General features: G+C 38.9%; 1 protein-coding gene and 1 long non-coding RNA gene across 7 annotated transcripts; one reads left to right on the forward strand and one right to left on the reverse strand.

Moving 5' to 3' along the window:
- Nucleotides 1-68: 68 nt before the first annotated feature.
- Nucleotides 69-12,739, reverse strand: LOC136665416 (uncharacterized). Its single transcript, XR_010795241.1, has 3 exons — nucleotides 12,631-12,739; nucleotides 10,089-10,243; nucleotides 69-376 (listed from the first exon to the last, which is right to left on the reverse strand). It is a non-coding gene; the product is annotated as an uncharacterized lncRNA (long non-coding RNA).
- Nucleotides 12,290-24,716, forward strand: LOC136665414 (coiled-coil and C2 domain-containing protein 1A-like). 6 transcript variants are annotated; one of them, XM_066643034.1, is made up of 20 exons: nucleotides 12,879-12,941; nucleotides 13,169-13,247; nucleotides 13,768-13,835; nucleotides 14,016-14,310; nucleotides 15,294-15,390; nucleotides 16,880-16,989; nucleotides 17,357-17,429; nucleotides 18,579-18,653; nucleotides 18,811-18,878; nucleotides 19,450-19,551; nucleotides 19,787-19,845; nucleotides 19,949-20,065; nucleotides 20,923-20,996; nucleotides 21,168-21,226; nucleotides 21,323-21,374; nucleotides 21,728-21,827; nucleotides 22,051-22,141; nucleotides 22,359-22,490; nucleotides 23,369-23,424; nucleotides 24,209-24,716. In XM_066643034.1, the coding sequence occupies exons 4-20, from the start codon at nucleotides 14,305-14,307 to the stop codon at nucleotides 24,231-24,233; spliced, it is 1,296 nt and encodes a 431-aa protein (XP_066499131.1). In that variant the 5' UTR covers nucleotides 12,879-12,941; nucleotides 13,169-13,247; nucleotides 13,768-13,835; nucleotides 14,016-14,304; the 3' UTR covers nucleotides 24,234-24,716. The 6 variants fall into 6 exon arrangements, with proteins under 6 accessions (XP_066499129.1, XP_066499131.1, XP_066499128.1 ...); XM_066643032.1 differs by lacking the exons at nucleotides 12,879-12,941; nucleotides 14,016-14,310 and adding an exon at nucleotides 12,290-12,369; XM_066643031.1 differs by lacking the exon at nucleotides 14,016-14,310.
- The last annotated feature ends 1,383 nt before the right edge of the window (nucleotides 24,717-26,099 follow it).

The following is a 26,099-nucleotide window of genomic DNA, read 5'->3' on the forward strand; positions in this document are numbered from 1 at the left end:
AGGAGGATCTCCTAACTTATCTCCCAACTCCCAAACTAATCACTGCACAATACCGGAAATAAACAGAACTCATCCCTTTCCCAGTCCTCATCCTTCAGACTAAAAGGCTGTTTTCCTTGCCACCCCCAAGAACGATTGCTGTTACTTTATTCTTGTTCCTGAAGCCTGGGGTTAATCACGGCTTTAATCAGGCTCACTTTGAATGAGCTGCCGGTTTATTTTCAGGAGAAATCCTCTTGCTGTAAATGAATCTCTTCAGTCCACTATCGGCTCAGTGTTCCCTCTGCTGATGGTATTGATCCTGGGCTCTGCGGTCCTCTCGACCCTCGATTCTGATCAGCATCCGATCTGCAGAGAGCCATCCCTCATCCTGATCCTGCAGTAAAGAAACAGCACATGCTGCAGGAGGGGTTAAAGGGTCCATATCCTATTTGTTTCCTGCATGTTCTTGTGGTTTACGGAAAGCATTTTAAACAGGCAGTTTTAGCACTGTGCCTTTTAAGTTTGATTAATATACATTAAATGAAGGCTAGAATAAGGGCTACAACATTCCTTATTGATTCAGTGTGAATGGGAGGGCCTTGCCCACAGATGTAGCCTGTGTTAGGGTTATTAAAATATATATATATATATATAATAGAAATTAGATTTTTTTTTGAGCTTATTCCTTGTAAATTAAATGTAGGAGATGATCCTTTGTGTCAGAAAATGCATATATAGAAGGTCAGAAGTTACATTTGATTCAGCAGCTTTTGGATAAGTGCATTATTAATAAATCAATCAATCAAAATTCATACGTATAGTGCTTTCTTACAACCAATGTTCTTGTAAAGAAGCTTAAAAATCCCTGTGTTAATGACTGGACTCAGACCGGCAGTCAGTCTTATCCTCTGGGGGGCGCTGTGTCTGGGTGCATCAGGGCCTTAAAAGGTCTTCCCTTGTCCGTTATCTCTCCGTAACCTTACCCTACACAAGAATGGTATAAGGCCGGCTGTAATGGAGTCAAAGGTCAAGCGGTGATGTCATTAATGCACACTTCCCATGCGTCTTCCTGAACTATCGTGTGTCGCTTGATGTGGAGAGCAGTGAAAGGAAAAATGACAGCCAAACCGTTCAGGCCTTTTTCTTCTTTTTTCTCTTTGCTGCTCTTCGCAGACGGGTCACTCCATTGGACGCAGGAATGGCCGCTCTGTCTGATCATGCGGCTCTTATCCAATAACTAAAGATTTTTTTGCCTTCATCCAGAGGAAGCTGCTCTCGTATCTGATGCTTCCTCAATTCCTCATAATGCGGTCTGTCCATCAGAGGGTCCGCAGGGAGCCCACCACTAGCGGGACAGCACTTTAAGAGTCCAGTAATAATTACTGCCTCAAATTATATTTTAATTCTGATAAGAGCATGGGATTAGTGTCTAGTCCTGAGACTAATGTGCAGCTGTTCTACAGTGTCCCACTGCACAGGTCAATGCTTTCTCACAGTTTATACGGCTGTGGTTGTGTGACACAACCCAATACTTTAGCACACCATTGTGTGATTAAGGGAATAGCTCTTATTCTTCAAAGCTAAAGTGGATTTGATTGCTCTGAACCATATACAGAGCCTTCATAATGTGATTCATGAAACTGAACCAGCTTCAGTGCTGGTTCAATCAAGTGCTGCCTTCTAGTGTCTCATTTACCTATGATATATAATTACACCATGCCCTAATTCATATATATGCATGTTTCTGTAGCAAGTCAATGCCAACATAGACTCCTTAGGCCTGTGAGTCAATGGCTCTGCTCATAGGTGGAGATTGAGGTTGAGCGCTCAGCTCAGAACTCCCCCTGCTGACCAAATTTTATACTTTATATATTTAAATAATGCAGAGGGGAAATAATAAAGAGTATGTTGATTGGTTGAAGATGGTAGACTAATGTGGTGGAGGCGTGTGATTGAATTACTATTATAATAGATCTCAACAGTGATATTCCAGTGGATTGGAGGCTGTTACTGCACCTGCTGTGTTTAGGAAGCAGGTTTAATGTGGCACCAGACTTATGTGAGAGGAAACCTATGTGAGATTTGGTTCTGCTCCTGAGCTCCCTCTAGAGTTGTAGAGTGTAATGCGCTTTTACATCACTTCTGAAAATCAAGGGGGGGTGGGGTGGTCCTACAAAAGTTAATCATTGCAGTTTCTGCAGTGCTGAGCCCACACTTGCAAAGACAGAAGCTCTATTCTTCCTATTACAGGTGAGTATATTTAATTATAATGATTATGAAGCTGTACTTTTAATGACTACCTAGAGTTCCTTTAAAATAAAAGCACAGTTTACAATGTCTTTAAATGTGTGCAGTTTATTAATGTAATCTTTGTTGTCTATACTTTGATATTTTCATTCATTCATTATCTGTAATGGTTTATCCAGTTCAGGGTCGTGGTGGGTCCAGAGCCTACCTGGAATCATTGGGTGCAAGGCGGGAATACACCCTGGAGGGGGCGCCAGTCCTTCACAGGGCAACACAGACACACACTCACACACACACACACATTAACTCACACACTCACACCTACGGACACTTCTGAGTCACCAATCCACCTACCAACGTGTGTTTTTGGACTCTGGGAGGAAACCGGAGCACCCGGAGGAAACCCACGCAGACACAGGGAGAACACACCACACTCCTCACAGACAGTCACTCGGAGGAAACCCACGCAGACACAGGGAGAACACACCACACTCCTCACAGACAGTCACTCGGAGCGGGAATCGAACCCACAACCTCCAGGTCCCTGGAGCTGTGTGACTGTGACACTACCTGCTGCGCCACCGTGCCGCCCCCTTTGATATTTTGATTATTTACATTTATTATTACACAAACATCAAACTGATAAAGATCAAAACAGTGGGTCCAAGTTGCATACCCTTGTTTATGACCAGATTTGACTGTACACAACTTTGATGAGGGAGGGTCTTTAAAACTAAGCTGAGCTGTATTTGTGATGTCACAAAACCAACATATTTATATATATTTTCCTGGCTGCAGTTTAGCCCCACCCATTAACACTGAAATTAAAAGGAGTGCTTTTTAAATGAAACACCGTGCAAGGGAAACAAAAGAGAGTGTATTTGCAAATTTGTCTTAAAATTACAGTAAAAATAAAAGGCTGTTTAATTCTGTAACTATGGACCGTGACAGTGGTTAGTACATGAAACAGAGATGTTATTAGTAGATCACAGTGGGGGAAAAAAAGATCACAAGTGGAGGATATGGGTACTTTAGCTTTTCTTAAGGGTTTCTCTAACAGTTATTACAAAATTGTAGTTCCTATTTTTATTCTGAAACTTTTTAAGTGCAAAACACCACAAGCTGCTTCGTTATTCCTATTTCTGTAATGATCTTTGACCTCCATGCATCCTTCTATCTTCTCTTCCATCAGCACAAAGACAGCCCAACCCCCTCAACACACACTATCGACTATCGGCAAACGCTTTCAAACGTGTCTGAGTGACCATGGTCAGATGGATGTGGGTTTGCAGTTTGTGTGTGTGTGTGTGTGTGTGTGTGTAATGAATGGTCAGTGAAGTCCAGACACTGCAGAGTGGAGGGGTCAGGGGTCAGTGGGGATAAAGTGGGCTGAGTAGAGGGAGGTGGGGTCTAACCTGCAGCCAGCAGAGCATCACATCAATACGGAACGAAGGAGAGAAGAAGGATAATGAGAACGACAGAGCGCAATAACAGTCAGAATATGAAGTGTTATAGTCACGGAAAATAGAGATTCATATCAATCAGTGTGTACCCAAATCCTTGCATTTATCTTTATATTTACCATTGTTTTGATGAATGATATATGCATTTTTGGCCAATTTAGTTACATATCTTCATCTCAATAGTTTGTAATGAAGGAAAAAATATAAGGAAGAGAAACCAAATCAGAAAAGAAATGTATTTGAAAAGAGTTTCCTCCACACAGATTTAAACAGTGCATGAACCACAGGTCAATAAGAACATCAAAGTTTACTGTTGACTGGATCTGACTTGACTGGATCTCTCTAGAATTTGCATTACACTGTGGCACAAGTGAATTAGGCCTGATGTAAAAATGTGGATTTAAGGCAACTGTGGCTGCACCTCACGGAAGGTATGACATACAAGTGATATTTTATATTATTGTATACTTCATGATGGATTTTATAACACATTTTATGATATTAACCAGACAATATCAAACCTTTTTATAATTCATTCAACAATTAGTGGTAGATTTAGCATAAGGGAAGCGCTGTTTAACTCTTACACTGATTACACACTCATGCTGCTTTAAGCAGGTTTAGGGTTGTGTCTGTCAGAGGGGAAAGGGTTAAATGTCTGGCACACTGTGGGAGGAAAGCGTGTGTGTGTCTGCAAGACTGAGCAGAGAGAGAGAGAGAGAGAGAGAGAGAGAGAGAGAGAGAGAGGGAAACGAGGAAAGAGGTTTAAATATAAATGTCTGGTGTCTGGTGTGTGAAAATGTTTGACGATGGGGAGAGACAGAGAGAGTGAGAGAAGGGTGGGGAAGAGTGTGTCAAAGAGGGGGAGGGAAGAAGAGAGAGAAAAAGAGCAAGGGAGAAAGACAGAGTAGGGGGAGGAGGTAGAGGAAAGAGAGGGGGAGAGAGAGGTGGGAGAGACAGAGAAAGAGGTGGAAGCGAGAGAGAGAGAGAGAGAGAGGGCAAGAGAGAAGGTGTGTAAAGAAGGGGAGAGCAAGCAGTGAGGGAGTAGATAGGGAGAGGGAGAAGGGAGAACCAAATCCTTTTTCATTCACACTGACACAGCCTGCATGTCCTGGTTTGCACTTCTCTCTCTTTCTCTCTTTCTCTCTCTCTCACTCACACTCATACACACACTTACAGAAACACCAGATTGTCTGTGGCTCAACTTGAAAACGACAGGACACCCCAAGTAAAGAGGGAAGGAGAGAGAGAGAGAGAGAGAGAGAGAGAGAGAGAGAGGGGTGAGAAGAAAGTGAAGGGTGGAGGAGGTGAGGGAGTTTTAAAATAGAAGAAAGGAGAAAAGAGGGAGTGAAGGGGGAAGAAAAAGGGAGGGATACGGTGGCGAGATGGAGGAATGCAGGAATGATAGAGCATAATGTATAGAGAAAGGAAGAGAGAGAGTCAGACTGGGTGTATACATCAGAGCTTTCCCATACAGTGGCTGGGGTAAGTGCATTCTTTCTTACATTTCTCTCTCTTTCTCTCTCTCTATGTCTGTCACTCTCTCTGTCTACACATATTTTGACAAGCCTGTACCATTACTGGTGAAGTTGTAGAGCCAGTCATGGCAGTATATATGTGTGTGTGTGTGTGTGTGTGTAGTGAGAGAGAGAAACAGAATGAATGATAAAACAAGGCATTGCATGGTCACTATATAAATTAAGGTAGTATACTGTAATATATTGTATATTGTAGTGCATAATACTACAAAGCAGTGTATATATATAAATGCTATATTATAAATAATATAGTTAACTAATATATGAGTATATACTCTCTAATATATCTCTGCCTTATCTAAGTCTGGCACTGCTGTCACTGCCCAAAAAGCCCTAGCTCTGGACGGCGGCACAAATCTGACGTGACATTTGTGACAAGTGTTGCTTATGTGTTCGGACACCACCGCAGGAGAGAGGCTAATGTGATGTTATCCACGACGGCACGCATGCATCCCCCCATGTGCTCGTACACACTCATCTCTCCTCCTTCCTTTCCTCCCGTCCTCCTTTCCCTCAGATTACACAGCTACACTCTTCTCACACTGGGTGAATTTTTTAAAAGACTTATTATTTATTTATTATTATTGGTTGTGGTGTTATTTCCATGTGTCTGAGTGCATGCACAGGGCTTAGGTGCCAGTATCAATGCCTGTGGAAACAAACAGCAATTGCATTAAAGTATTGATCTTGTCTGGGGCAGGTAGACTAGGACCCAGTCATCCAGACGGAGGGGGTTGGGGGGTGTCACAGACGTCTTCATCAATAACTGTCCCTCAGCCCGGAGCTAAACTAGCCGCAACGTCCGGCATGCTACTGCACTCATTACAAGGTGGAGAGAATGTTAAACTTGCAGAGGCCTGCCTATTCTAGCTAACAAATGTTGACTGGTTAATGTCTGATACATTGGTACATGTGTCTGATGGGTTTTGACACTTTTATAAAGTGAAAGAAGCCATTTTGTTAGGATTGTATTAGGCACATAAGCATAATTACATAAGCATTATTACTGACATTTTATTTACGTATAGAGCTATACGTAATGTTTTACATAGAGAAAATTTGTTTATTCTTTGTGTATCATCTACATTCAGTAGAATCATTAAATCTCAGTGTGTACAATTAACCTTTGTAATATATATATGAGTAGTTTTGATTCTATTTTAATTAAATGCTCAACTTTATTTAAAAAAAAACACAGAAGAAAGCCGTGTTCTCATCAAAAGTACCCAAGCAGAGTCGTGTTCAGAAATGGCCGAGCTCGCCCCTGAACTCATTCACACGAAAGGTCATGAGTTCAAGTCCCAGGTGGTGGAGGGAGGGCAGGCCCGTTGGCCCTTATTCTCCTTATTCTTATTCTGAGACCCTTCCCCCGGCTTTTCTGTGCCTTGTTTGCAACCAACCGATGGCTGCGTGCTCGTGTGGTTTAGCTGCTTAAAATCTAGGGTGAAAACTTAGAAGAGAGGTCAAAACCTGTCATGTTTACACCAGGAGCTTGGAGATAAATTCTAGGATTTGGTCAATCCAACGTTGTTGTGTCCAGGTGTATAATACACAAACCTATAGTAATGGTATGGAAAGTTGTAAAGGACTCCTATATGTGTCCTGCACTAGAGAAATGTTATAGTTTTTTAGAATATTACTTTTTATTCTTGTGTCATCACTGCTTGCACACTCTCTGTGCATGTAGTCATGCTGCGTAGTAGTATACTCTTATAAGCAGTTTTCCTATATAAATGTACAATTTTACTAGGAGCCTGCTCAGGTATGAAGGATGGTGGTATAAAATTATTAAGCATTTTAGAAAACTAGGTTTCTTATTGCTGTATTACTTTTTGGCTACCATGTCAGTTTGGCTCCTCCCACTGTTTGCATATGAAACAAGCTTCAAGATCGTATATACATGCGCAAATATGAGTGCACACATAGCTATCTGTTCAGAATGGGTCAGACCTTTATAGGACAAAGCATTATCATAAAAAAAGGTGTGCATTTCTCTTGACCATGTTTTTTCCCCCTCTGTATGTATTTGGACACATTGGACCTGCAGACCTGCAGACAGACAAACGGACAAGCGTCACTACCAGACAGCCCCTCTTTCATAGGAAATGAGACCCTTTGACCTTTGCCATTCAGACTGTCTGGAAATGTGGAGCCTGGAATCGATCAACACCAGCCCCCCACCCTCCACCTCCAACCTCTTTTGCCCAAACACACACACACACACACGCACACACAAACACACACACACATGCATTCTCTCCATCTCCACTCCCTCCTTCTCCACCCCCTCCTCCTTCCATTTTTCTCTTTCTCTGCAGCAAGCTGAGTGCCCCCTTTCCTTTCCCGCTCACCCTTGGCCTCCCCCTCCCCCAAGATCAGATAATAGACCCCACAGTGCTTTTGCTATATTTCATGCTTGGCCCCAGAGCTTAGGCCACTATACATATGGCCTCAACCGCCGCACACTAAACACAGTAAGTAAAAAATGAGTTTTTCTATGTGTAATGTCATGTATATGTTCATATCTTCTGTTTTTGACTAATTTATGTCTGTTCATATGCAATATGTCTAGCTACTGTATTGCTGCAACATTATTATCCAGAATGTGAAAGATTAGCTTCATGCTAATGAACACATTCAGTAATCCTATCTCCTATTAATTGCTACTTTGCTAATTCCTGTTGCATGGTTTCCATGTCTGTGGTGTAATGTTAGTAGCATTAGATCTTCAATATGTCCAAAACTTTGTAGACAACCCTTATGATTTGTGAATCCTGCTATTTCACTGTGCACTCTTTGTGAATGCACGGCTTTAACCTCCATAGAAAAGCATGAAATAACGGTTTAGGAATAAGGTCTCCATACAATCAGCATCAGCTGGTTTAAGGGTTTAAAGCCACCCAGCACTGAGCTGTGGAGTGGCTACATGGCATCCTCTATAGTGATGGAGAATTCCGTTTTTAGAAAAAGTTAAAGTGGGATCTGGGATCAAAATCTAGTAATCCACCCATCAGTACTCGACCCTAGTAAAGTTAATGTGGCGATATGCTGTGAAATCTTCACAGAAATGTTTCAACATCTAGTGTAAACTACTGCAAGAGTAAAGCAGCAAAGGCACCTTTTTATTAGCCTTCATTTTAAAAGAAATGTTGAATGAGGAGTCTGCAGACATTTGGACATGTAGTGTATTAGCAGATTAGCATCATGCTAATATAGGCCTACCTCACTTGCTATATTTTGGTAAACGTAATCTTTAGTGTATACATATGACTTTATTGGACATTTTGTGATGAATTACTCCAAAACAGATTTTTTTGTGTGTATGTTATGGAAATTCTCTGTACATAAAGGACATCAGCTTTGTTGCAGTATGTGTAAGTACTGGCATGTAGTAGTTACTCTAATGTCAATCTATAGCTTGCAGATGTCAACATATAAACCTAATAAATAATATTACGTATATGCCACATATTAGCACCATGCATTAGCTGCTTTCCTAGTGTTTAATATAACAGCTCGCCCAGACTGTGTTGCTAATTTAGCTAATTCATACCTAGCTTGTAATACTGTTGTTGTATGGCTTTGATGTGTTCCTCTGCTAAACACACTATAACATTTGTAAATAGTTTCGTTTTAGATTATGAAAAAAATAACACATGAAACTTTAGGATTTTTATGTCAGTTCACACGAATTATTAGCATGCTAATGTACCTCAGACTGCTAACACTGAAGAGACGTTTATGGATTTTTACTAAGAACATTTTATTTACTTCATTTCAAACTATTGTTAGCTGAAATTAGAGATTAGGCTTGTATTTTTATGGGAAAGTTTTGATTGTAAGATATTCTATGAAATATATAGGGCCTAGGGCATTAGCAACAAGCGAGTGACAGTGAACATTCAACGCTGTCGGTGAGTTTTAAGGTGAGAGAAACCATCGAGTGTTGAGTGTACCCTTCCTCTCGAGCTCAGATAAATGGCACCGCCGTCACATGCCTCACCGATTAGACACTAAACGTGCAAGATGGCCGCCCAAGTGTCTCTCACAACATCAGAATGACCAGTGAAGCGAAAGACTGGATGCTTAGGGTCCCAATTCACATTCATTGCTGTCGGTGGGTTTTATCAAACTGACTCGCCGAACAATGAATGAGAACTGTGGTCTTCTATTCCAGCTCATCACCTGCTTTAATGGCGCAAAATGGCACCTATGAATTACTCCGTGTCCATATTGTGTTTGTTTGTTTCTGTCTTGTCATTGTTCCTTTTTTGTTTTATATACACAATGGTGTGTGGACACCTGTGCATTTAATATCTCTTCTCAAAGGAAGGGGAGAACTTTTTGCTGCAGTAAAAGCTTCTACTAATTTTCTGGTAGGCCAACATTGATGTGAGAGTTTGACATCATTCATGAAGGTACTGATGTTGGATTATTAGTTCTGGATTACAAATTCCAATTAAATTAATTCAATACACATTAGGATGCAGTTCTATTGCTACACGGTCCAATGCAGGGGCATTTATACCCTTCTAGCTGACATTTGGCATTGATCATGGTGACCTTAGACATATGTGTGGCTGCTCCAGACCCCTTCATCTTATTCTCTGTATATGTATGATTACACACAACTGAATACCTGTGTCCACAAAAATGCCCCTTTAATTCACCAATTTAAAGTGGGGTCTACAACTGTTTGGAAAATAGTTTAACTTTATATTGGTTTCTGTTTTTGAGACATTTTTACACCTGTGAATTTCAATTATTTTCCACTGTATGTGAATTTAAGTGATCCAATAAACAGAAAAGCAACACTGAAAATATAAATGTTTCCTTGTTATTTAGTTATTTATTTTACTGTGTGTCCCATTGTTCAGATGCAGTTCTGGTATCTGTGAAGCCATAGCTTTAGTCGTAGCGGAGATGTTGAGCCCTGATACTGAGCTTGATCCCACAGTTCCGCGGGCTGACCTCAGCACAGACAAAAACGATCGGTCAGTCACGCTGATCCGCCTGAGCCACAGAGACAGAGAGCAGGAGAGTCAACGTTACTCACAACAGTGTGGCTTTTTCCTCAGGCTCTTTGTGTGTGTGTGTAAGTGTGTGGCATACACTGTTAAACAAGGTCAGCAATTGCTGCATCAGTGCTGTAAGTACCGGCAGTGCAAAAGGGGCAATTCCTCGTCCACAACACAACAATTGTACTCTTTGTATTATGGTGAACCTGAGATGATTGTTAGGGATAGACCTTCTCTTCTTCAAAATTTTAAATAAATAAAAAAATGTTTCTTTCCATTTCTACGGGAGGTGAATATTTGTATTATATTCCTTCACCTCTCTGTCAACATTCCCTTCAGAAACATGCTGATTTTGAAAAATATTTTAAATAATATAAAAGGTTGATGCCACACAGCTCGAGCCTTGGGGTCACTGTGAGGCGATAGGTGTGTTCTTCCTGTGTTTGCATGGGTTTATTCCGGGTGTCTTGGCTTTTTCCCACAATCCAAAAACACGTTGGTATATGGATTGGCTGTTCAAAGTAGTTCACAGGTGCGAGAGGAACTGGGTGAGTGCTTGATTGCTTGCAACGGAATGGGTGTGTTCCTGCCTGGTGCCCAGTGATTCCAGGGAGACTCCAGACCCATGTAACCCTAATCAGGATGAAGCAGTTTTGGAAAATTTGGAAGATTATGAAATTAATGATAGGTACTTATTTAGTTAAATATGATTATTTAGTATAGAATGTCTAGTCTAGAATGTTTGGTGCAGGACTAAGTAATTACATAAAGACATACTATCTCAAAGACTAATTCCGTTGGGAGCATTAACAAGTAAACAAGCAACATTTTTTTTAATTACTGAAACTAGTTTTCTTACAGTGGGCACATTCATTCGCAGCACTGGGCTGCATGTGAATAACACAGGAACGTTCACTAGATGCATTCACTACAACCGCTCAGTGGTTGACCCTTTTGGTGAAAAACAACAGAAAGCGATGCTGGAACTAATTAGAGGAACACTTGAGGAAGCCCCTGAGTGTGGATAGGATGAGTTGTGTAGAGGCCCCAAGACACAGTGCGTTTAATGAATGAGGCTGAGCATCTCAGAGCCATTCCCACAGTGCCAAGCGGGTGAGTAGCTGCAAGCTGTTTGTGAACCAGAAGAACAAAAGAGAAAAATGGCAGTCCACAGGCTAATTAACAACACAATGGCAATAAGAGCCACACATTTACATTGCATGTTGGAATGTAGCACATACATCTGACCCATCCTTATCCCATCCACAAATATATTTCAAACCAAAAGTGCTTACGTCCCATTCTAATAATAATGAGAAACTGTATATGACTATTTTTATTGTGGTGTTGAGCTAACATTATCATGGTGTCAGTTTTGTTGTTGTTAGCTTCCTGGGTAGTTTCAGTTAGCAATAGCAACACAGCTCAGTAACAGCATTTTTAAATGGAAAATCAACCTTGGGTTATTTACCTAGACTGGAAAGAGTTCAGACCACAGTTAAGCCTTTGAACAGAAAGCAGAGTCCACGGGTGTTGAGAAAGTCAATCCAGGACTTTTCAGAAAATCAAACCAAGGTAGAATTTCCTGCAAAACATTTACAACTAATATGCCATTGAGCTGTTGTGCTGTTTGCTACTGAACAGCCAGTGCTGAAACACATAACCTCAGTGCCACAATGGGTAAGGCTGTTGTGGAATACCTAAAGCATAGAATAGTGTGTAATACTGGTTTGAAGCTGTGTGTGTGTGTACGTGTGTGTGTGTGTATGTCTAAATCTTTATTGTATTTCAAGTTGCTGACTTATGCTGCTTCTCACTCGCTCAATGCTTTTACACATACCACATTTTCCCTCTAAACAGTTATCTCACCCTCTCTGCATCACATTCTCTCCATCAGTTAAAGTCTATAAATAAATTCTCTTCCTCTCACATTGAGACAGTTCTTTCCATGCTATTTCCAAAAAACTGTGACAAATTTCTGAGCTTCTTTTAGCTCAGAACTATTCACACTTTCTTCACATTGCCAACTTTCTTGTCAGGTCTGGGTGTTTTCCACTTGTAAGGAGAACCGCAGAGTGAGAAAACTGCACTGGAGTCTGAAAATCCAGCAAACTCTGACCAGTAATATTCTCTGCACCGCACACACACACGTACACGCCACCAAAATTAGAACCATCTCAACTCTAAATGCAAAAATGGAGAACAATAAACAAAGCCTTCAATGTGAACACTGCAGGGCATTTGAGATGTTAAACATCACCATAAAATGGTTGGACTAATATATAAAATGTTTGGCTAGTTCCAAAGCTCTTAAAAACAAAACCTGTATCCAAAGAACATTTATTTGTTCTATAGCTAACATCTAATTAAAGCTACCAATACCTGGATAAATGTTTAAAGTCGTAATTATGTCGATCACCAACTGTTATCTCAGGGTGGAAAAGATGGAAAACAAACTAGAAACTTTTCAGTTTGAACTGATTCTTGTTTCCTGATATTTGTTTGTGTGGAATGCCCCTGTGTGGAATCGAGTCACAACTTTAGAGTCGACTCTCTTTGCCCATATTCAGGGATCTCAAGAACTGATTCTTTCTGGTATCGATTCAGAGCTCTTTAGTGTCCGTTACCAAGGAGAAGAGAAGCGTCGACGCGTAGAATCACGGAAGCAGATTAAATAAACATCCATTAACGCTGTAAATGTACAATATTGGTTCAGAAATATTGTTTGTTATAATAGTAGAAACACTAATAACTGCTGTTTACCTTATTTTTGTACGTTATTTTGTCAATTTACAGACAGAATGGACGTTAACGTTGGCTTTAATTAACGTTAACTGCCTTGAAACTAGCGGCATTTACATTAACTTTAATTTATAACTAGCAGTTTTCCCTGAAACATTTAAAATATTTATTTTTAAAGCCCAAATCTAAGAGTTTGCTGTGAGAAAACCTTCATGAGTGACTGTGGAGGATCACCTAGCTGTTCCCCAGCACCTCAGGTAATGTGTTTTATTTATTAAGGTAATTTTCTGCCTTGGTAATTCAGGTGTTATCACATAATCAAACCCTGGGGGTTTAAATGTTTGTTTTACCGTAATAAATGTAATTTTTACAGATAATGTGCCATGCTAAGCCTTACAGGCACAATGCTGGCTGTGAACTGCGATTGTCACACTATTAGGACTTCTTTCCAAAGATAATACCTGGCCTAAACTGAGTAGTTTGACTTTATATACGCAGCACACACAGTAAGTTTGACTGTTTTAATGCTTTGGCTACGTGTGTGTTTTACTTTTTCTTAATTTGTTTGATAATTAAAATTATAAAAATAATAAAAAATATTGTTAAACAGCCTGGACCAAAAAAAAAAAAAAACCACAGACTATAATATTTTAGACTCAGTATACATGTCATCATCTCCACCGACCGGACAGAAGCACATTGTATTTCTACTATTACAGACTGTAGTCTGTTGCTCTGCATACTTTGTTTGACTCCTTTCACCCTGTTCTTCCATAGTCAACCCCCCCGCAAGAAACCACAGAACATGTATGGTTTATCCTCAGCACTGCAGTGATGCTGACACGGTATGTTGCACTAATACGAGTGGATCAGACACAGCAATAGTGCTGAAGTGGAGAAAATGCATACCCTGCTTTAAGAAACTTTTCAAACTTAAAAAAGGTGCCATTATGTATCTATGCACACTACTGAAACATATGACAGTATTCATTCATTCATTATCTGTAACCGCTTATCCAATTCAGGGTCGCAGTGGGTCCAGAGCCTACCTGGAGGGGGCACCAGTCCTTCACAGGGCAACACAGACACACATTCACTCACACCTATGGACACTTTTAAGTCGCCAGTACACCTACTGTGTTTTTGAACTGTGGGAGGATACAGGAGCACCCGGAGGAAACCCACGCGAACACGGGGAGAACACACCAACTCCTCACAGACAGTCACCCGGAGCAGGAATCGAACTCACAACCTCCAGGTCCCTGGAGCTGTGTGACTGGGACACTACCTGCTGCACCACCGTGCCGCCCCCATATGACAGTAATTCTACTCATATAATTCATATAAACTCATAAAAAAAATTGTATGCTAAAACAACACATTTCATGGTAAACTTAAATTGTGTATCATTTTAAAATTTTCCAAATAATGTCATTCAGTTTTACGTAATCGTCCAGAATAAAATGTATATAGTTTAGTCAGGGAAAGATGTACAGAAACTCATTGTTGCCATATGGAAACATGCTGCATTACAGGTTTATTCATCTAAGCAACTAGTTAACTTACTTTCTTATACTAAAACACCAACACACATTTAACCGTGCAGAAAATACATTGTTTTCTGTTCTACCGCTTTGAAGTGCCTCAGCCAGCTGTAGGAATAATCCCTGTCATAAACAGCACAGGTGTTTACCCGCGGCTGTCCCTTGGAAAACAATCTTTGTTACTGTAAAGCCTTTCTCTGTCATGAGCTCTGCTGTCTATGTCACCCTTCCCCTGTCATTACGAGGGGAAATTAAAGCCTCCATTCCTTTCATACTAGGTAAGAAAGACCTGGTATGTGGAGGGAAAAAACTCCACTTATCTCCCTGAGAGAAAATTACATGCTGTGTACTTTTCTCGCTTGATGAAAAATCGGACGGAGGCTGGTCGGAAGTGTGAAGCGTGAAGATGGTGTTCTTGATTAGCTTTTCAGCCATTGTTTTATTTATTTATTTATTTTTTAAGCCGTCGATGTGCCCGCTAGGTCTACCTGGGTGTATTTATAGATTACACTGAAGAAACTGTCAGCACTGTGAAATTTTTAAAAGATCAAATGAATTTAAAGTACTTTTATCTTTTAAAGTACTTATTTCCTGAATATTATTGGGGTTTTTTCAGTAGTAATTCATTTTAAGTCTTTATGACCATAACATCAACGATTCCTGGTTAACAGCTAAATCTATTTATTCATTTTATAATGAAAACCACAAATGAATGACAAAGTTCCATTCACTATTCGAATGTGTTCATTATTTGGACAGGTGAAGGAGAGTGAGGCTGGAGGAGAGAATGAACAGGAGCTGTTAACTAACCCAGAAGAACCAGATCTAAATTCACAAACAGGTCTGTTAAAACCTGGTAGGTCAAATCCACAGAAAGCCCAAGATATCCCAAAAACAACACACTATCACCTGCATCCTCTTTCAGTGATGAGCGTCAGTCTGGATGCTCATTGTGATTCTTTTATCTAAGAATCTATATTTGGATTCTGCTTACACTAATAACTGTAATCTAATCAAAATGCCAAAGGTTTATAACCTTTGTGGATAGTAAGAGTGTAGATGTTATATGTAAAAAATGACTAAAAAAAATTCTATAAGACATTTAATTGTCCAATCATTGTTTTGGAAACTGACGAGTTTCTACAAGATAAAGTTATTTGTTACATTTCTGAAGCTTGTATTTAAATGTTTAAGTGTTGATTCATTCATATAAAAACATAATTCCACAACAAATAGCATTATTATTTGTTATAACACTTGATTAATTGCAGTTTGTCTGTATCAGTGGATTTGAGTCAGCTGTTTTGACTTTGTGAAGAACATGCTTTCCACCGAATTCCTCCTTTTGAATGCTGTTTATTGCCGGAATTAACTGAGAGCTGTAAGAACTGACTGAAAGCCGTAAAACCTACTTCATCATGTCTCTGTTGTTGTTGAAAATAAATGGTGTGTTTGTATCACACACCTCCTTCCTCAAAACACCAAATAAGATTCCCATGGAGCGTCTGGGTCATTTTTAATCCACGGGTTATGTCAAGATGTAAGTAACAAAATCTTTATATCAGAGAATGGCAGTGCTCACTCACATCACGGCAGAACCATTGGTCATAATAATGAATGCAGGTTTTGTAATGAAATGTATTGGGAGGTCTGTAAATGGTCAGTTTTGATTTATAGTTCGCTATAGATTACACATTTTCAAAGGCTGGGAGTGAATTAGCTATTGATCTACACTGGACTGGGTCATACAGTACAGACAGAGGTTTGTGAAGTGTGAAGAAGACGATGCTGGTTAAAGTAATGGAATTAAGGGTTCTTATTAGTGTTAATGAATTAGAGATATGGCATTGTTCTGTGCCCTGGCTTTATTAGCTTCCCTTATCTCTTTGATATGTATAACTAGCTGGGTTTGATTACCCTCAAGCTGAAAAAATATGTTTAGGTGGGAGTTAGGCCAAAAATCTGATTCCCTGCTGATGTTTTTTGCTGAAAATAACATTTTGAAAATGACGTTTGTGCTGTAATTGACATTTCTATTTTAAAGTGGCCATTTTTTTTGGAGTCATTTTGACCATGTATTTCTTCCTACATTTTTACATGAAAGCTTTAGTTTGAGTTGAATAGTTAAAAGCTTTCAGAATTAGATGGGGATGCACCTTTATGTAGATTCCGTGTGCACATTTATGGATGCAGACAGTGGTTATAGCAAATGTATAAATAGCAGAATGAGGCACTTAATTCACATTGAATAGATAGAATAGATAGATTAACAGTGCATCCCTTGTTTCAGCATCAGTCCTGAAAATTAAGCCAACACTATTGTTTGTGTGTAATGCCTTCTACAGAGAACACACTGGAGGTGCTGAGCCAAGAGAAGGAAAAGGAACTGGCAGATGCCCAAGCTGAACAGACTGGAGATACAGAGCAGGTCAAGCGTGACTACCTGACAGCTAAGGTACCACCTGTGTGTCACTGTCAACACATCTCTCTATCGTTCCCCCAACACACATCCACACACACATACGCACACACACTTTCCTTCTAGTTCTCCCCCTACACACACACACAGTACCAGCCCTTGGCGTGAGAACTGGATGGGCATCTTGGTGCATCTGTGCCCGCCTCAGGCAGCAAGCCATGGATGTGGGTCAGAGCTGTAAATCCTGTGTGGTCTTCGAGGCCAAACAGCCATCGTAACTTCAGCAGACGTGGCGCCAAGCCCTTCTGATGGATGACTATAGCAGCATGCAAAATAATAAAGTCAATAATGAAGGTCATAAGTCAAGTTAATGGTTTGTCTTGTCTCTCTCTTGCTTTTTCAGAAATTAGACTCCATAGTGGAAGCTTCCAAGCGAGAAGAAATTGAACATGCTGGTTTCCTTCTGCTCCCTAGTGGTAAAACGTGCTAAGTACATGTCCGAAAGACCCAGTTTTCTCCAAAATGGCCAATTTACAGAAGAAGGCAAAAGCCTTCTTTAATGCAAGATAATGTGAAGAGTCTTTTTTCCAAATCATTTCAATTTGGCCAGTCTTCATGAAGGTTTCAGTCAATGCAAAAGACAGCCCTTGCTATATCCTCTTACGTGCAAATTCACAAGAAAAAAATAAATCAGAGAAAATTGATATATATTTTTGGAGATACACAGTAAAAACCTGGTGATTTTGTTTGTTACTTTCAAGGCTGCTTTGGGATCATAAGTTCTAATAATGAGTTATAAAACATTGATCTGCGTCATAAACAGGTTATTAATCGAGTCAAATTTCCAATAAAAAAAATCTAGGTTGCTTACTTTGCTTACCACCATCATCGCAGTTTCTAGCATTGTATGATTCACAAGCTACAGCACATTATGTGCCAGCTGTGTCTGTAGCCCTGCAGCCTTCCAAACAGCTGTTGTGTCTGTTGTGCCTGTGGAGTATGGTCCAAATATCATGTTGCAGGTAAATTGCTACATATTGCAGCACACTGATGTTACATGACTGAAACCTGGCCTGTAATATTTCAATTATTAGAGCTGAAATAATACAGGGAGGGGCTTAATTAATCCAAACAGTCATAAAACCTGCAGACACTTATAGCTTACAACTGAACTGTTGCAACTGAGTATTATTGCTCACTGCACTGATTGTGAACATAATTTCCACATAAATAAAATACATCAGCTGATAGAGATCATTGAAAGTGTGATATATATCTTCACACAGAATTTATGCACACATACAATGCATTTGCATTATTGTTTCATTCTTGTCTGTATCAGTGGTAAGAATACAACACTTGATATTACACAAGGCTTAAGATAGAGGGACAAAGAGAGCGCAGGAGTGTTTGAAGTTGGAACTGGGTCTCTGCTGTGTGCACTGAGGGGCACGGACGGCCGAGGGCAGTTAATGAAGAGGGAGGGAGAGAGAAAGAGAGAGCTAATGAGGGAAAAGCAACAGCATGATAATCAGCAGGCTTCAATTTCCTCCCTGATGCTCCAGATTAGCCTCAGTCTCAGTGTCTCCTTCAGGCCTTTTTTTTTCATGTTTTTTCTCCTTCAGAGAGCCTGCTGGATGAAAAGCAGAAAGTCTCCTCTCAGTCCACTGATGAACCCCATGCTGTGACCAAAAACATCAGTAAAAATAAATAAATAATTCATTTAGTCCCTTTTCAGCCTTTTGTCTGCTCCTGACTGTAAATGAGGAGCAATAATATGCTTTCTATGTTTTTGATACATTTAAATTTACATGTACCATAAATGCATATATTCTCTATTACCTTTTACATGTTCAGTTCAAGAAGAGGCTGAGGTAAACTCCATGGTTCCAGAGCAGGAAAGGCCGTGTGCTGATCCTTCCATGGTTTGTAAATGATAATAAAATTAATAACTTACTGTTTTTATGTCCGTATGTACACACAGATTTCGTAAAATAATCACTTGACCCGAAACCTCAAGGCTTGTTTGAATATCTGTTTTTGAAAGGAAAAACAGCTTATCTATAATGGAAAAACATTTTTATTGCTCTAATAAAATGGTATTAATCAGATGTAGCACTGATAAATCTTGTATGTGTAAAACTCAGTTCAAAATCAAATATCATGACAATAAAAGAAAACTAGTGAGGATGGAATGCTCACAGGCAAATTTATTTATACAGCTCATTAAAAGTGCTCTTTATAAATACATCAAAATAAAAACAGCCTGCCTTATGTAGTGCTAATGTGTACCTGCCTTTCCCTCAATCGTTCCAGGTCGGCTGTTGATCTACTGCTGCCCCAATGATGAAGTAGATAAACAGCGTAGAACACGAGACATTAAATACAGTAGAAGCTATTAAAAATAAACCATAGGATTGAGACTGAATATTGATTTCCTCAGACAGTTTATTCATGTGTATTCATGTCTTTATGTGTTCTTGCCATTATTCTCAGAGTTCAGCTGATATGGAAATTGATGAGGTGCTTTCCTCTCCTTGCCCTGGCACCAGCCATGTATATGACCAACTGATTGAAATTCTTCACCAGCAAGAAGAGGTCTGCCAAGCATTCACACCTAATTTATCAGGCACAAATGTGGTGTAGAAATCAAAGGGTAACCAGGGGGTATAAGCATATACAATATTTCTTCGAGCTTGTATACAGTGATATAAGGGTATGAGTTTTTATTTGTTGTATTTGTGGCAATGTAGATTTGTTCCTTATTTATATTTTAAATGTAGTTTTAAATTGTTTGTACAAGGCTTAAACAAGTTTTCCTTATGTCCGACAGAAATGTAGAAGATACTGCCAACAGTTCAGCCACATTGGCAACATCACTGAGACCACAAAGTCAGGAAACGTCTCCCTCTTCTGCGTATAATCCATTTTATATAAACAATCTGGTCTACGTTTTAGTTTCAAATATATAAATGTGTATTTTACTCTGTTTTAGGTTTGAGAGACTTGCAGAAGAGTGTGCGTCTCAAACTGAAATTCTAAAATTAGCCAGTGACCGAGGATATTCAGCCCCCAATTTTCAAATGGAGGATCGCACTTTTAATATCTTTAGGTTAGTGACATACGTGCCGTCACATACCATGATTGTTCTGTACATATCGGACGTGCTGAATGAGTCATAAAAGAGACAGATTATATAGACAGATTTAGACCAATTAAAGAGTGCATATTCAGTACCTTTACTTAAGAAACATAATTGGACCATATTCAAATTAACTGTAGATTTTAAAGTTGTCTTCTGAGTCATACGCCACATGTCCAGGATTTATATTTTATTATCCACAGTTCTGTAGTGAAAATGTATAGGAGAATGTGTTGTAACTGGACACTAAAACCACTACTACACCTTTAAAGTTACATTTAATGTACCCGTAACATGCCTTTTTTTCTGACAGTGTATAAGCAACAACTACAACAACCCATATATAAAACGAATAACAAGAAGTATCTGAATGAGTATGAGCCCATAAGGCCGTTAAGCTGCTCTTTTATTGTTAGTTTTCTGAACCAAAAATCTCTGAACAATTTTAAATAATGAATAATACTGAAATACATATGTGATACATGTGTGATACATACTGAATATAGTGGAAATATCAATTATCACAATGTTGTATATTTGCGGTCATGAACCTGCTGCAATATATCTTTCGGAATCTAACAGTAAATGTAAGGCATTGCTTGTATTCTTGTGTTGGGTGCCCTCAAGTGGTCAGAGTGTGTAGTAGCTTGCTGTGTCTGGGGCATTTCATTGTTGGCATAAGCAGAAAAAACTTGGTTTGTGTGTATTTTTACTCATAGATCCATCAGATATACCTAATAAATATCTGAAAACTGCAATCAGGGGTTTTCATATCACTTCCCAAGTCAATGCAAACTGCAGATTTTGGTAATTGTTCATTTGTGTAGGATTATCCCAGAATTAAGTGGAAGCGAAATGGTGCTGACCATCGTGAAAGGGGTCAACCTGCCTTTACCTGAAGGTACTGACCATGGTGTTTTTCATTTACTTTTCTCATAACTGTTGAAACTATCTGACAGAAGCTGTATGATAGAATTTTGACTTACTACTGTATATTAAGTTTGATGAAGCATGCCCCAGTTTGACAATATTCTTTGACATTGTATAAAAATATGTTAAATTCTTTTAACAGGCATTTCTCCAATCGATTTAGACACCAGTGTGCGTTTCATGTTTGCTTTTCCTACTTCGGTATGTTCTGTAGATTCTCTTTGCTTTATTTGCATGGGTGTGTTTCATTTATGTCGAATAAATGTAACTGTGTACTGTTTTCTCACAACTGGTCAGGAAGAAGCTCAGAGGGATCAAACTCACTCAGTCAAAAACTCTTCTAGTCCTGGTAACGTCCACAACAGTCAAAATGATATTATTCAGTGAAGTATTGTGGATGTATGATCAGCAAATTTATTTGACTTTATTATTTGTGTGATGTTTGATTCTTTACGCTTTGTAGATAGCATATGTATTTTATTCTAATGACTGTCTCGCAGTCTATAGGCATAAATGATCTCATATTTGCCTCTAACTAGGCGTATTATATATTATTTAATAATTCAGTGCAGTTTGAGCCAACTGCTAAATCTAAAGTAGCACCATAGAGGTGTTGTCTGATAGAATGGTAAGGGTCATTCCTTTAGATTTTGTCTGTAATGTTCAATATAATGCTCTAACGTTTTCTTTCTGATCTTGAAGAATTTGGAGAGCAGTTTACACTCCATATTAAACGTAACCATAGAGGCTTTAAGAGAGTCATCTTATCGAAAGGCATCAAATTTGAGATCATTCAGAAAGGGTGAGTATGTCTTTCCTTTTCACAGGAGTTCAGTTTACAGCACTACACTGTATCAGAATGAAAAGTATGAAACAAATAAATGCAACAAGCATTAACCCATTAATATCAATATGTGACACATTATGTTTCATTTGGCCAATATGTTCTCTGATGTTGCCAATCAAACCCCATGGCTTGTCATATTAATGTAACACTTTATTCTCACTCTCTTGGTGTACTTTAGTGGTCTATTTAAGACTGACAGAGTGGTGGGCTCTGCTCAGATGAAGCTGGACTCCCTGGAGACCAAGTGTGAGATCAGACAGCTAATAGAGGTTAATACATATTATTTTTAGACCTGCTTTAAAGAGGGTTTAACCCTTTAAAAGTTTTGTTTTAAGTCGATCATTGTTCACATCATTGTATTGAATTAATTACATAAATAATATCATAGTTACATAGAAAACTGCCTTTACATTTGTTTGGCTTAATTCTTATAAAGCGACCTTCCAATTCATGTGATTTTATTACAATGTTGTGTATGTTAATTAGGTCTTCAGGAAACGGACTCCTACAGGAGGATATCTGGAGGTTCAGGTGAAAATTCGAGAGCCTCTGAGTGGCCCTCAATCTGAAACGGTTACAGAGAAATGGCTGGTCCTTGACCCCCTCAGTTTACCTCTGGTACCACGACATTAAGCCTTATTAACCTTATTATAGGCTGTTTCAAAATTAAGTGTAATGAGATATGTGTAATCCTTTGGAATTATACACAAGTCCACCGATCCTTATAGTTACATTCATATCATTGATTAAAGCACTAAACTCATCTCTGTTCCTCAAAATAACATTCATTCATTCATTCATTCATCCATTATCTGTAACCCTTATCCAGTTCAGGGTCGCGGTGGGTCCTGGAATCATTGGGCGCAAGGTGGGAATACACCCTGGAGGGGGCACCAGTCCTTCACAGGGAAATACAGACACACAACCATTCACTCACACACACCTACGGACACTTTTGAGTTGCCACCTACCAACGTGTGTTTTTGAACTGTGGGAGGAAACCGGAGCACCCGGAGGAAACCCACACAGACACTGGGAGAACACACCAACTCCTCACAGACAGTCACCCGGAGGAAACCCACATATACACAGGGAGAACACACCACACTCCTCACAGACAGTCGAACCCACAACCTCCAGGCCCCTGGAGCTGTGTGACTGCGACACTACCTGCTGCACCACCGTGCCGCCCTCAAAATAACATATTTAAGTTAATAGCAAAAAGAAAAATTTAATGCTGTAAAACTGCCTTCCTCTACACCTTTGCTTTCATTCAGTACACCTGGATGTAAACATAGTCATTTAGTGGCTGTGTGTGAAATAGTTTACTGTAGAGATTGCCCTTTAAAAGAAACCTATTGGGTGCTTGATTCTCTTAAAATGTAAAACCTAAATTAGGGTTAATTACATGTCTAATTGTTATTTTGTGATCATGTAATGTTCCTTGCAAGTTTTTTAAAAGGTTGACAAATGCAATGTATATTTACTTTTGCTAGGTGGTCGCTACTAAACCTCGAGTTCAAGAAAATCCCGTAAAGCAGGTCACTAACAGGTAAATTTGAAGACGCTGCACGTTCTTGTAAATCTCTCATAGAAAATTCAATTTTTCAAAATGCTTTTAATAAATGCTAATGTTTACTTTGCTGGTGTAGAGTAACACATTATATCAAAGCTCAAGCCATTTTGTCAAGTAAAATAGAATATCGCAGGTGAAAATATTTATGCCAATACGAATCATACTGCGACATCAAGGGAAAAAAATTGTTATTTATTCCTTTCCTATGAAGTTGGACCTTTGGACCTAAAGTGTTGCATTATGTGCCTTAGATGATAGTTTGCAAAAGAAATCTGCAAATTCATTACTGAAGTATGATCCATGCCCTTCATACCAAGAAAGAAACTGTGATGAATATGAATCTCCACCCAAAGTTTCAGTAGTTTCGCTCCCACCTCTCTCGTTAATCAGGTTATTTTTAGCCATTTGCAAATAGGCTCACAATAAACACAAAAGCCATAGGCCACCTGTAAAGGATAGTTTTCAGAAGGAGACTTCTCACACCTCTCCTGACTGGGATTTTAACCCATATATATTTGTGAGTGCTGCATTAAATAGTACATAACTGGCTTATAATTTATTTATCTGCAACTGAAATATTTTTATAATTTCTTTAGATTAAATATATGTAGAAGAAATATTAAGTTCAGAGATAATTGTCCTTCAATATGAGAAAGAAGCTAATTTGCATATGAAAATCAGATTCTTAAAGAAGTATCTCAATCTTGTGTTTGTGTAGTGTCTCAGTTGTGTAGTGGCTGTATCTGTTGGTTTGCTCCAGGACTGTCACATGCAGTGTTCTCTGAGAAGAAACCTTCCACAGTCCTTCAATCCAAGGTTTTGCACTAGAGAGTCCCTGCTGAGTCCCAAGATGGTGTCCAGATACAGCACTTTCCTCAGGGAAAATAAATATATACAATCTGAAGGGGTGCAAGGTGCACTAATAAAGGTGTACATCATTTCCACAATAATAAACTATTTCACATAGTGAAAGTAAATAAATGTAGAGAAAAATACTTCACATATTTCATGTGGAAATTATGTACGTTTCAAGTACATTTGAGTAAATTTAGAGCACTTTTTAAAGTTTGTTTTTACATACCAACAAAGGTTTTTTGTATTTAACTGTAGATTGAAAACTATTGACTTTAATTAATTAAAAAACAATTCTGAGCTATGCTCACCAAGCTGCACAGCTGTAAACTCAGGAATCTGAGGCTCATGAGTGACTTGAAATGACAAAGAAAATGTATTTGAATCCAGTTCATGATGGAATAATTTGGATTATAATGCTATAGGATTCTTTCATAAATAAATGTATTGTAATATACAAATCATTTAAAGTATTTTTATTGTTTCATTATCATACAGTACTTTCTTGCACAGAAACTATGAAATGTCTAGTTTGGAGTAAGAATGTTGAAGTGTGACTGATATGAATATGCAGTAACAGACACTGAAGGTATGTTTTTGTACATATTTCAGTATTTATTCATTCATTATCTGTAACCCTTATCCAGTTCAGGGTTGGAATCATTGGGCGCAAGGCGGGAACACACCAGTCCTTCACAGGGAACATATTTCAATACGCTTTCTATAAATAAAAATAAAAAAGAAAGTATCTATTTTACCAAAATAATTTTTAACATCATTTTTATTAAAATAAATAATAATCTGATGTACTTTAATTATGTCCTTTACTCAGAAATATGTTACAGGTGGAGAATGTGTTTAAATAAAACATGTCAAAAGACATTACACTTGAAGAAGTGCTGAGTACAAAAAAGACTATTCAAATGTTTCCATGACAAATATGCCTAACTGTTGGATACAAAAAAATCCAGTGTATGAACTTTATATTGACACAGACGTAGGTTTATTGTTAACTTCTCCGTTTACAGGTTCTGAGAGTTTACCAGCGGGAGTTGCCCGTGGTTACACGGAAGTCAGACGAGAGACGTCTTGCCAGTTTGGCGCCGCTGCAAAGCACTGTGGGACAGCTTTGTGCCTCGAGTCACTTGGCATATTATTGCTGAGTGTGGAGTGTGGAGGACGTCCTTCTGGGCCACGAAGAATCTTTCGGCAGGCGTTGATGATGTAACCATGACAATATCAGATAGAGCAAGTCCAAAGGGACTGAATAGGTGGGGGATGGAGATAACACACCACTTGACGTTGAAATATTATTTGCTTTAGAAATACTAAAGGTATATATATGACACTAAAACGAGTTCATTAATAATAAAAATGAGGTAAAATAGTTTATACCCAAATTACTAGGCTTTTAAAAGATTACACTAAGCTCTTTTGCTAATTTTTATTGCATGGTCACAGACTACATTATAATTTCATCACATTTCCTGTACTTGTTTTTAGCAGTTTTACAGGGTTCCTTTCAATAAAGCCCTGCCGCTGAGCTGCTGTTGCTGTTTACAGTTTCTGGATAAAACCTGTTCATACTACACTTGTCTTCTCTGAATGCCTAATGGTTTCTGAGAACTACAAATACTAATGATTTCCAATTCTCTCAATCCTTTACAGCCTCCTAATTGCTCCTGAAAGGTTTCTTGATGCTTGATTTTCTTTTTGCTGTCAGCTTCAAATGGAACAATCGATCATTCAGAAGCTAATGCCACACTAAGGGTCCTCTGCAACCACATCATTTATGAAAA

The sequence above is a fragment of the Hoplias malabaricus genome, chromosome 13, assembly GCF_029633855.1.
Source record: "Hoplias malabaricus isolate fHopMal1 chromosome 13, fHopMal1.hap1, whole genome shotgun sequence".
Lineage (NCBI taxonomy): Eukaryota > Metazoa > Chordata > Actinopteri > Characiformes > Erythrinidae > Hoplias > Hoplias malabaricus.